This window comes from Gobius niger, assembly GCF_951799975.1.
Source record: "Gobius niger genome assembly, chromosome: 15".
In the NCBI taxonomy this organism is placed as follows: Eukaryota; Metazoa; Chordata; class Actinopteri; order Gobiiformes; family Gobiidae; genus Gobius; species Gobius niger.
This window is the reverse complement of record NC_136866.1, coordinates 15,278,910-15,290,751: the sequence shown is the minus strand read 5'-3', so window position 1 is coordinate 15,290,751 and position 11,842 is coordinate 15,278,910. Positions and strand designations below refer to the sequence as shown.

The 11,842-nt window shown below is 40.3% G+C and overlaps 2 protein-coding genes across 2 annotated transcripts; both read right to left on the bottom strand.

The window, feature by feature from the left end:
• Positions 1–352: 352 nt before the first annotated feature.
• On the bottom strand, positions 353–2,859 carry emc7b (ER membrane protein complex subunit 7b). The gene is made up of 5 exons (XM_079572840.1): positions 2,515–2,859; positions 1,773–1,892; positions 1,554–1,692; positions 1,243–1,323; positions 353–851 (listed from the first exon to the last, which is right to left on the bottom strand). Exons 1-5 carry the CDS (start codon positions 2,748–2,750, stop codon positions 702–704), a joined length of 726 nt encoding a protein of 241 aa, XP_079428966.1. The 5' UTR covers positions 2,751–2,859; the 3' UTR covers positions 353–701.
• Positions 2,860–3,447: 588 nt separating this feature from the next.
• Positions 3,448–7,702, bottom strand: katnbl1 (katanin p80 subunit B-like 1). Its single transcript, XM_079572818.1, has 10 exons — positions 7,523–7,702; positions 6,667–6,791; positions 6,516–6,553; positions 6,121–6,400; positions 5,671–5,786; positions 5,553–5,603; positions 5,185–5,274; positions 4,478–4,582; positions 4,310–4,403; positions 3,448–3,935 (listed from the first exon to the last, which is right to left on the bottom strand). Exons 2-10 carry the CDS (start codon positions 6,778–6,780, stop codon positions 3,903–3,905), a joined length of 921 nt encoding a protein of 306 aa, XP_079428944.1. The 5' UTR covers positions 6,781–6,791; positions 7,523–7,702; the 3' UTR covers positions 3,448–3,902.
• Positions 7,703–11,842: the final 4,140 nt, after the last annotated feature.

The following is an 11,842-nucleotide window of genomic DNA, read 5'->3' as shown; positions in this document are numbered from 1 at the left end:
TGGACACAACAGTTAGAAGTCAGAGCTAGGATTCAAACCTCTCATTTTTAGAGCCATGGACAAATAATGACCACTGAGCCGCTGTGGCCCTTGTAAAGCATAAATTATTCTCACTTCTATGATTTCTGGCACATGATGGGGTTATTATCGGAAATGAGTGGGCTATAAACCTCAAGTGAGGTATATTTATCTTATAAGTTGTTCTGTAAGGATGTGTTTCTGAGGAGAAACAGCAAAGATATCTCATCATATACTGTCCAGAGCATTACATTACCTTCAAATCATTTTCATAAGAATAAAACACATTTTATATACCATCACAATTTATTAATCTGTTTTAAATAAGATCTTATCAGACTTAAAATTTCAATGCATCTTCATTCACAGTTGCTTTACAGTTTTTCCAGAAACAAACAAAAACTATGAATATGTATATATGCTCTATATCAGGTAGAGGAAGTAGCAGCTGAAAGGAAATTAAGTTAGCACAGTAAATGTTGAGCGGTGTCACAGATATTATGTTCATTAAGATTAGCAATGTTAAGAATTTCAGTGCAGAACAAAACCTTTTTCCAATTGTACATTACAAGTCCAAATGTGCTCAATATTTAATAACGAAACTGTACAAAAGACCCAGAAGGGCAAATGACACTTAAAAATCTTGCTTCCATAGCATTTCCAGCAGGGGGCAGAGCACAGTACTACCTCCGTTTGACAGCTGGTCTCGTGCCTTTGCTGCTTGCCCCGGTTTTGCTGGAGCCTTTGGAGCCAGAGAAGAGCTTGGTCATCAGCTCAGAGACGTCGGGCAGTTCAGGGTTGGGGTTCAGCATGTTCATGGACTGCTCCATTTCCTGCCAGGGCAAATATGAGTTCAGTATGGAGGAAGGAGGAAGCTTATCGTTATTGGTTCAATACTGGTTTGGCATTTAAAGTATGAGATGACTCTTGGCAATATTTGCAAGAAAGGAAATAGAGTTATGAGGGCAGCATGAATGAAGAGGCCCCGAGGCAACGAAGGTGGATATAAATAAATAACCGTGACGTTAGAGCCCCTTTGCAGTTACTTTAATTTAGTTTTCTATTGAAGAGCTACTGCAGGGCTGTTCTGCTGAGGTCCTGCCGAGGGCTCCATTTAGATTTTTACAAAACATTGCGGAACAAAAGTACTACTTCACATCTTATGCCAATAATACTAAATAGCAATCACAACAGTTGAAGTCAGATTTGCATGAAAGTTTGTACCTTTCTCATTTCTGGGTCGTTGGTGTTGACAACTTTAGGCAGAAGGACAATAATCAGCAGAGGGAGGACCATCATCATCACCTACAGAAAGAGATGCAAGTTTTGTTATTAATGAATATTAATGCTAACAATATTATAGGGCTCCTGCACAGTTTGTGTGTTTTAATAATTCAAACATTTTATTAAACAAAATAAAATGTGGATATGACAGTGCTGTTTGTACGCTAGCATTTCCCCAAAACCACCATTCAATACAAGTTTAACAGAATTACTTTATTTTTATTTTTATTTGAGTTACAACCGTGCCTCACCATTGGGTTCATGAGGAAGTCCGTCCAACCCCACGTCTCCCTCTTCACAAAGTAACTGTGAGGCCCAGAAGCCCGGACCTGGAGAGGATACGGCTGCCGGATGACTTCAGACGTCTTGATGTAGTTCACCAGACGAGCTCTGTAGAAAAGGAAAAAAAAACAAAGTGCTGTTTAACAAATAAAAGACAATGGTGATAAAGTTAACGGTGTGATTGGTACCTCATTTTGCCCTTGGATGTGATGTCAACACGCACTGGATCAAACCTGAAGGTGGGTGATATGATCTCTACAACGTAAGAGCCCGGGGGGATGTCGTTCACCGCAAAGCTCCCATCAGTTCTGTGATCAAGATAAAACTGTAAATGCATCTGTAATACATTTTAAAAGCATATATATTTCTGTGTTAAATGGCATGTTTCGTCAAAAGCATAAAAACATGGTGCAACTCAAATAATATTGTGCAGGGATTAAAGTTATGTAGGTATATTGGAATATGTAAAGACATCTATTTTAGAATCACACACTTGTTGACTGACTCTGATGATAAAAAGCGTTTTCATCATCAGCTGTAATGCCCAAATATTATACAAATGTTCCAGATGTTTTCAATTGTAGTAAACGCATTCTTGTTTAACTACTTTACTTGTTTTTTTCATTCATTGTTTTCAGTAATATATGACCTGAGGTAGTCTCAACAACAAGGTTATCTCTGGAGAGCATTGTTATGGAAACACCAACACAACACCAGGGCATTACATCCAATTTCACTACTATACTATTTGTTGGTTACTTGACTAATCTGTAAATCAGTCTGGACAGCTCTGCTCGACCATCTGCTGAAGTGCAGCTGTTGTCCAAAAGCTTCTCATTTGGCGTAAGGAGGAAACAGACCGATTAGCATACTTGTGGCTAGGCTAATGCTAGTCAAACATGGCGAACAAGAAGCAATATGGTGAATTACCTCAAAAAGCCAACATATTCCTCCCCTTCCACCAGCACCCGAGCAGAGAAGACCCAGTCCTGTGGTTTGAACCCGGGTACGATGGCTCTTCCCTCGATTTTGAAGCGATCACTGTTGGACTGTGCGAATACACCTGCGCTAGGCCCCGTCTCCATTTCTGCATTAAAACACCACGTCACGACGAGCGTAGCCTGCACTAAAAGCCATAATAGCGGTATCCTTTCTCTAAACAGCATAATGTCGTGCTAACAGAAGTAAAGACTTGTCTAAACGGGCTTAAGTTGACATGTATTCTCTGGCAGAGCGAAAACGCAACACTGGGCGCATCAGCTGGCTATGCGAAAAGTGACGTCACGTCCTGTCAAAAAAAAAAACTTTATTAAAAATAAGCAAAATATGATATATTCTTAATTGTAATCTAAGTATAATTTCTATTATTGTTGTCAATTATTCTACTGCTTTTAAGGCAAATCCAAAATTTAATTCAATTTCTTTTTCAACATAGAAGCAAATAATTTTGTGATTGTAAACTGTTTTTTTGGTAGAGGAATTAATTTGTGGTTGTTCAACAGCCCTATTCTTCATTACTATTTAGTTGAAAACTTGAATTCAGATTTACTGTAGGCTTTGTATACATAGCTATCTGTCATATGGTTCCGCTCTATTGTTTACTTTTGTGAGCTGAAAGGCACGCAAACAGCATCCCTCCCATGTCAACAAAAGAAGCTAGTGCACTGTGGGTCCTGGGTTTACCACATTTGTTCAAACCGCCTTTTACATAGATACAGGTGCACACTATTGAATTAGATTATTGTGTAGAGAGGTGAAAGTGCAGTATAACAGGAGCAGTGCAATTCAAAACATTTCCAAATAAAACAAAATGAGTCATGAATTTTATTTTTTTATTTAAAAGATTAAAAGAATCACTTTTTACATTTCATACACCATACAGTCAACTGTCATACGAACAGGCATAATAAAAATGAAAAACTCTTATAACTTAAGACACTTTCAGTTCCTGATTGAAAACATTGGAGCAGTTGATACATCCACATGTGCATTTGTCATACCATGGCAAGAGTGATGTGAGATATTGGCACTTCATAGAGCGATACACCCAGTCTCATGGAGGTCCACTGTTTGCTCCTTCACAAGACGGTCCACTTCAATGTGAAGCAGGTTCGGTATTTGCTTTGTTTTAAGCAGACTGGCTCACATGGCCAAGAGTTTAGTGTCTCCAGCTCCACTTGAAGGGAGCACTCGGAAAAGTCAGGTTTTTGAGCATAAAGTCAAAAAGATCCAGTCCATTTGTCGGGTGTGGTTATGAGCTGCAAACAGCTGTGATCTGGCAGTAGTGGTCACATCCTTACAGAGCGACATGAGGACTGTTAGGGCAGCTGAGAGAGATAAGCCTCGATCGCCTGCAACATCAAGATAAAAAATTAACTTCATGAGGTATTCAAAAGTAAAATGGTTGGCTTTTGACAAGTCACAACTGATCAACTTCTTTCTTTCTTTCTATACCGGAAGGTATAAAGTTCAAGGCCAAACTTAATAGAGACAAAGTCTCTATGGTTTAGTAAAAATAATTAAAATGTGACCAAAAGAAAGACCTTTGTCTAGTCCCATTTAATCTAGTTGCTAAGCACGATTTTGACAAGTTTGAAGATTGTGATTGAAGTGGGCAATTGTTGTAAAACACTTTTGTATTAATCTATGTTGATGCTTTACTTTATAAGCTTTTATTCTTCAATTCCTTAAAATACAGCAAATTTTATAAGAAATGTCTCTTAACCTTGGCAAGATCTCCTGTAGATCCTGGGACCACACATAATCGGGAACCCTCCTTCCACAAGTCTTTTAGCCGCTGCTTCATGAAATCAATATTCCTACAACATAAACAGTTATAGTTATTTCTTTACTACGGTTTCTTAGTTGGCTCCTCTATAAAGAAGTTTCTCACCTTTCTTCAGTGCAACTGTCCTGCAGTCTTTTGTCTTTCCTGGAGAGTTCAGGCCACCATTTCCTGATGACGGCTTGAACCCAAAGTAAACCCACCGATAAGTGCCTAAAAAAAAGAATATATTAAAAACCAGTCTCTCAAGTCTTTTACTTTTAGAGACTGCCATTCTCATGTTGCATAAACATCAAAATGGTCTCAATTTTTAAGAGCCTTTGCACCAACATAAAGGCACTCAAAGCACTTTACGTCAAGAAACCACTCACCCATTCACACTCTCATTCATACGCCAGTGGGACCCTGTGTACAAACAAGCAGCTCTTCTCGAACACCATCCAGGAGTCGTATGAACTGCATGTTTCTAAGAGACTTAAGGCATATATGCAGTAGAGCGGGGCACTAAATCATCTACATGATCATATTGAAAAAGCTCTTTGAATATTGCTGTATTTTCCAGAGTATCATAAAACAAAAACAGCAGCAAAAAGAAAAAAATAGTAAATCAAGCAACCATTTTTTAATGTAGCCCAGACTAGTTTAAGATTACTTGCACATTTTTTTGATCAACTGCCACAAAAAATTGGCACAAAAAAAAGTATATTCAGTATTTTTTCATACATGTCAATAATTATTTTGAGAACATCTTGTGATGTGATCACTGTACGGAGTAAACAGTACATGCCCATTCCCTTTTACTGCCTGACACTTACTCTTCATATTTACTGGAGAGGATCAGTTTCACTTGGGGCATGAGGTCAACACAGCAGCCAAGTGATAAACATGATGCTTCTGCCTGAAGGCTGACAAGAGAAAGAAAAATAAATGGTACATTTCCACTGAGATTTGAAACATGAGAATTAAAAGTGGGGAAATGGATTGGATGTAGATTCTATTTTTTTTTTATCATATCAGATATCAAACACATTTTACTTAGACTAACATAATAAATAGAACACTACAGTACATTAGACTGGTATAGATCATAATGTATTATATGATCTATACAAATATACAATCATCTAAATAAAAATAAGCTCTTGCAAGTGTCTCACCAGGATATTAATTTTGTTCTACTCACTTATTTGTTAAGACAGGTAAGCAGTCAAGCAACACTCCTGAGTCCTGGATTCTGAACAATAAAACATATTGTTAAACCCAAGTTTGTTTAATTAAATAATATTATCTCAGTGTTTTACCTGATTAGGTAGGCCACAAACTCAATAGCGTTTCTTCGCCAAAGGCTTAGTGCAACTTTTAGTCTAAGACTTCTTCCAAATAAGACTTGAGTCATTGCTTCATGGTCCTTTGACATCTTCATAAATAGAAAAACAATTACATTAACTTCAACAAAGATTGAAATGACATTACAATTACAAGAGGTGACCTTTAAGAACCTACAACCTTGGACTTCCATTCAATATGGGCTCTTCCGAATCACTCTGACAGTTTTACTTGTTATGGTTTTGCAGTGTAGTGTTTTGTGTAAGTACTCAACAGCAGTTGTTGGCTACTGTGTCAGCAGTGTGTCACATACTATTTTAGTTACAAGTACATGGAGTTGGTCACGTTTTAGCACAATGTAGTGTTGGGTGACAATGTTTTACACGTAATGCATCAATGAAGAAGTCCTTTTTGATGATACAAACCTCATTCAAGTCAGTATATTTGGAGCTGGCGCCGGCCATCTTTGACACCTCTGCAGTGCCTACTGGAAGCCCATGGTTGTCACTGTGATAAAGGCCCCGAGTGTCATCGGAGCAGGTCAGTTCATTTTCTTTGTTGGCCATGCCGGGGGCGCGGGCACGGCCTACATCGGACGCTCTGCGGTGCAGCTTGACGCCCACCACCTCCAATGGACAACCCTTCCTCTTGCAAGGTGGCAACTTTTTCGCTTTGTCTGAACTGGACACACAGTGCACACGGAATCTGTCCGAACAAAAGTCATATGAAAAACATTAGCATGCAAGTAGCAAAACATGAAAAATCTGTTAACTGGAAGATTTTGTCTTGTTATCAAACCCAAAACACACTGAAGACTCACCCTTCCTTATCTAAATCTTCATCATTTCTATTATCCACCTAAAACAAAAGGGATAGGGGTTGAGGGCACTACCGGATACAACACTACACGCTCACACCAAATAACACTACTGATTAACTATGAGAAAGAGTTCCATTATTAGACCGCAAACCTGCTTCATGTTCTTGTCAGCGGAGGGATGCAGGCAGGGTCGCAGAAGGCCATTGGGTGGTTTGCAGTCGATCTTGAAGAAGTCCCGTTGACAGACATGCTTACCAGCTGCCATAATATGAGACACTGTGGGGAAACAAACAAACTTGAATGACGAGTCCAGCAGTTAGACAGCTCATTGCTCAGAAACTGTAAAACAATATGTACTTAAAGCCATAAAAGGCACCAAATGATGTGATCGAGGCTTGACTTCTTAAACACTATGTGGGTAGCATTTATCCAGGAACAATTTAGTAAATCCATCTTTGATCAGTTATTCCATTACCAGCTCTAGATCTACAAAAATAAAGAATCAAAAGGCCAGCAAAAATCCGTAGAAGGCTAGATACTTTAAGACTATCAAGACCTCTCGTGAAAGAACAAACTCACACCATCAAATGCTTAAAAAGAAACACACACAGACAGGTTTGGATTTACCTTACGGCGAGAGGCGTTGGCTGCACAAACAAAACATGTACAGTAGCAACTGCGCTAATATCACCACAAGTCATAAAAAGGCTGAAGGTAAGTTACATTAGGTCAGCTTTCCTTGGGTTGTACTTAACAGATCAGCCATCAGACGTGCACAATAACAAAAACTACATCGCCAACAATAATTAGCCGCGACTTTCGGCATGTAGTTAGCTCAAGCGTGAAGACAGCCACAGGGGAAAAGTAGCTGGGCCGCTAGTAGCATGCTAATGGGAGCTAACCCCCGCTAGCCTGTTAGCACATCGACTCTTTGATCATTTCGTTACACCCACAATAACATCAAACGCTCTGTAAAGACAATGCGAACAGACAAAGCGTGTACTAACCGATTCATTTTGCAAGCAGTCCGGAGATAATCCCGCGCGCGCTATCCCAAATCGCAAGAAAAAATGTCGAACTTTCTCACAACTTCTGGGGCTGTCAATGTCGCTTGCTTTGCTGGGCTTCGGCGATTTTACCATTCAAATGAATACACCGCCGTGGATAAGGATTGTGGGATTGAATTTGGCAAAGACACGGGGATAGAGCGACGCCTGCAGGACAAGGAGCAGGGCCAAAAATAAATAAATAAAATCACCTACCTAGAGACGCAATGGCGACATCAAGTGGACATAAGTGATACTGCAGCAAAAAAAAAAAAAAAAAAGGTTGAGGCCTTATTTGTGAGAAGTGGGGGTATTATCGACAAAGAAACAACATTTTCTTTTAAAAGCACACAGGGGTCAATTATTTTTATAACCAAAAAGACAAAATAAACCTCATATTCAAATCTTCCACAATTTGAAGTTCGCCCATGACCCCACATCTTGCACTTCCATGTGATCGCTGTGTGCACCATCTGTCCATTCCAACAGGCAAGAGGACACACATGCTTTTGGTCAGAGGGACAGTAACTGTGTGCACCTGTCCACAACAGCAACAAAGGGAAAATGACAAAGGAGCATTTGACTGTAAAGGTTTAGCTCTCTCGCCTCACAGCAAGCCGTGTTTGTTTGGATGGGACACAATTCCTTTTCACGGACAAAAAAAAAACAGACATACAGCATGATCAAATGTGAAGGAAAACAACCACATTTGAACAGGGACATTGGCCTAGTGTTTTGTTGTTGTATCTGTTTGTACCTTGTTCAGAAGCCAATGTTATGCTCACCATCCAGAGAACCTCTTTATGGCAGTTTCTGGTGTCCATCACGCCCAGGGCATCCTCTGAAGGGCTCTGTCCCAGGTGTGTGACAGCTGGAATCCAAGTCCTCCATGTCTGTTGAGGGCCAGCCTCACTGATCTCTTACATGGCCTCTTTCACTATAACTAAAACTAGAACTAACAGTTTTTACAGCAATATAACATGATAACAAGCATTCCTTTTCACATTTGTTTTTCAAATGTAGATTATCTGATTGGCAGCACTGCCGTAAACTCAGGACCAAAAAACTCAATGTCTCAGTATCTGTTATTGTCAATTTTACGATATTTTGTATGAAACCGATCAGCAAATGGAGGAGGGTGCTATGTGCTTCACACTCAGGGCTGTCCACCTCAGCTGACCCTCTCCTCACAGGACACTGATGTGATTGGACTTAACGTGATTTCTCACACATCCGCAGCCTTCTTCACTGTGGGAAAGTTTGCATTTGTCTGAATTATTGAGACTTCGGGGGAACATGGGACTCACACTGTTTGTTTCTGATGCTATCTCCAAAGGCAACTCCTCGGGCTTTGCTGCTGTTGATTGTTTATAACATGTACTTTGAGCGCAATGTTAGGCTTGCTGTAACATTATTGCACGTGCTTGGTCAGTGTTGAATGATTTATTAATACAATGTGGTCTCGTTCAAGAGCAGTAAAAAAAAAAAGATCAATTGAAATATAAATGAATGTAAAAAAAAAAAAATAAGAAGAAAAAAAAAGGTTGGCTGGATGAATATGGCACAACGGCCTGTACTTTGCCTGTCCACTAGAGGGGAGTGTTTCTCCGTCGTAGACTCTTGTAATGTTTCAAGCGGACAGCAACTGTTCTTGGTTCCTGTAACCATAACTAGTATTACTTCAGTCCCATGATCTGTTTCTCTTTGTGCGCCATTTTCAAGGACATTTGAAGACACAATATTTAGCTTTGAATACAGTGGTCTAAGTTGATCATTTCTTGAGACCCATGATGAACGATAGGGATATGTTCAAAGATTTGTTTCAACATTAACATTACCAATAAGAGAAACTAAACTGAAAACACAAGTTGGTAATATCACACTTTGTCCGTCCCAGAAACTTTTATTTATTAAATCTCACATAACCTCTTACCACTCACCATAACTGGGCACATTTTCTCCAGTTCAGCTTTACCCAAATCTAAAAGCGTCTCAACTGGAGCTTACAGCCTCTAGGCCAGAGTAAACGTCTCATTTGAAAGCTAAGACCCACAAAATGGATCTAAACAGAGCTTTTTCTGTTTAGAAAAAGCTCTCTTGTTAATGCCATGTTGTCGTAACTTTTTTCATTTTCTTTTTGATTGCATTTTTGCCACTTTTATGTTGCTCTTTTGTCGCTTCTGTGTGGCTTTTATTTATTGAGTTTTTGCCACTTTTTTGCTGAATTTTTGCCACTTTTTTGCTGAATTTTTGCCACTTTTTTGTTGAGTTTTTGCCACTTTTTTGCTGAATTTTTGCCACTTTTTTGCTGAATTTGTGCCACTTTTTTGTTGAGTTTTTGCCACTTTTTTGTAGAATTTTTGCCACTTTTTTGTTACGTTTTTGCCACTTTTTTGTTACGTTTTTGCCACTTTTTTGTTGCCTTTTTGTTGCTCTTTTGTCACTTGTCCTTTTGTGGCTTTTTGTACATTTTTGTCACTTTTTCTCTCATGTTAAAATGTGCTCGGTCTAGGTGAGGGTTAAGAGGTTAACAATGATTTGGATACATTACTTTGAAAGGTGTGAGAACAACCTATACCTCCTGGTATCAGAAAACCTAGCAGCGGAGGACATATTCCAACATTGGTGAGGTTTAAGTCAAAGGAGAAAACCTTTACACGCGTGAATGCTGTGCCGGAGTCTGGATAAAGGAGTGTAATGATAGTAATAACAGACTTTGATATTGAAGGCTAGTGTTTTTGTCTGTGTGTTACGTAACCGCTTGGACAGACTGCAGCACTGGAGGGCAGATGTTTCCTCACTGCTCCAAACAGTAGCATTTAGATTTCAGTAGCATGTGGGAAGCCGGGTACACGTATTAATGTAGTAATAATAGAGTGTTTCCATGGCTCTTCTGTTTATATTGAGTTTTCAGGTAAGTCTTTGGTCATGCCAGCTGTCCCTCGCTCCTGTGTCAGGTAAGTCCCCTTGGCCACAGGTATGCGTGTGAGTAAGTCTGGGGTTTCCCTGGAGTTTCACCTGAGCCTGTCCCACACCAGTAGAGGAGGAGTAGAGGGCAGGGGGCGCGATCAGCTACTCCTCGTGTGTCGATAATAACACTCTCCATTTTCAACCAGTGCCATTTAAGGTCGTGACTCACAGGCTGCACATCTCGGGATCTGTTCGAACACACAGATGGGGTTAACAGGGGGAAGTTTAAGGCCTTGGCCGTGGGGATGAGAGTGGAGTGTGGAAAGTGTTTTAGACGATAAAAAAGGATAGTGCTTTTGTGAGACTGGAAACGATCTGTAACCTCAAATGCCTCTACAATGCGTCCTAGAGGCTGTACGCTCCAGTCGAGAAGCTTTTAGATTCGGATACAGCTGAACTGGAGAAAATGTGCTGGGTTCAGGTGCTAGTCATGTGCCTTCTCCTCTTGAATATCTTCATCCTACATCTGAATTTGATGGGTGTTCTCCTCTCCTCCAGGGGCCTGTCCCATCCAGGGATACACTTCCACAGCTGGGACATAACAGGCATTTCTACCTCCCCTCTTTAACTGGGAGTAATAGGAGACACCTGTGAGAGCATGAAACACGCCTCGCTGAACCGCCGCATACTTTAGTGCGATTAGAAGCAGCAGCTCCGATAAACAGCTGAGTAAAGAGAAGGGCAGAAGGGAGTTTGAGAAGTTCCCATGGCGAACTGAACTGGCTCCGTCTGTGGAAAGAGTGGATCAACAACACAACTTCACTGCCACCGGATGAGCGCACGTGGAGTCTGCCAAACGTAATCAGTAGGGGGCGATGGCAGACCAGACCTTTTGTGATGTTCAGATGGGCTGACAGGCAGAGCAAAGCGTGCTCTTTAGAAAAGGTTTGTACAATAGAATACATTATGCTTCGTCCATTTTGAATAATGTCAAACACATCTTCATCACTACGTTACACTTTGTTGGTTGGAAAATGCAATATTGAAACAAAATGTCTCTTATCTTCATTTCCTGATCCTCGGAGCGAGCTAAAATAAGCCCCACCCACTCTCCCTGCTTCATGCTCCCCTTTGCTGTGCAGCTGTTTCAGTAAAGAGACAAAATACACTGCTCAGCGCAAGTGGCGATGACGAGTGACCATTTACCACGGGGCTATAATGTGTTGTTTATATCCTGATCTCTTATTATGTCAGTGCCCTCTGCTGGACACGTGTGGAATTCTTTCCTTTTTGAATTTTTCACTGCCCCCTAGTGGCTATAATGAGCATGCTGGTTATTTCAGTAAAAAATCGTAACTCCGCACAGGAATT

Excerpts from the sequence above, each read along its gene's own strand:
- katnbl1 (XM_079572818.1), bottom strand. The coding sequence starts at position 6,780 with ATGGCAGCTGGTAAGCATGTCTGTCAACGGGACTTCTTCAAGATCGAC. Across the intron at positions 4,583-5,184 it reads CTCTCCAGTAAATATGAAGA|GCACTTATCGGTGGGTTTAC; the intron begins GTAAGTGTCAGG and ends TCTTTTTTTTAG. Across the intron at positions 3,936-4,309 it reads CTACAGGAGATCTTGCCAAG|GCGATCGAGGCTTATCTCTC; the intron begins GTTAAGAGACAT and ends TTGATGTTGCAG.
- emc7b (XM_079572840.1), bottom strand. The coding sequence starts at position 2,750 with ATGCTGTTTAGAGAAAGGATACCGCTATTATGGCTTTTAGTGCAGGCT. Across the intron at positions 1,693-1,772 it reads ACATCCAAGGGCAAAATGAG|AGCTCGTCTGGTGAACTACA; the intron begins GTACCAATCACA and ends CCTTTTCTACAG. Across the intron at positions 852-1,242 it reads ACGACCCAGAAATGAGAAAG|GAAATGGAGCAGTCCATGAA; the intron begins GTACAAACTTTC and ends TTGCCCTGGCAG.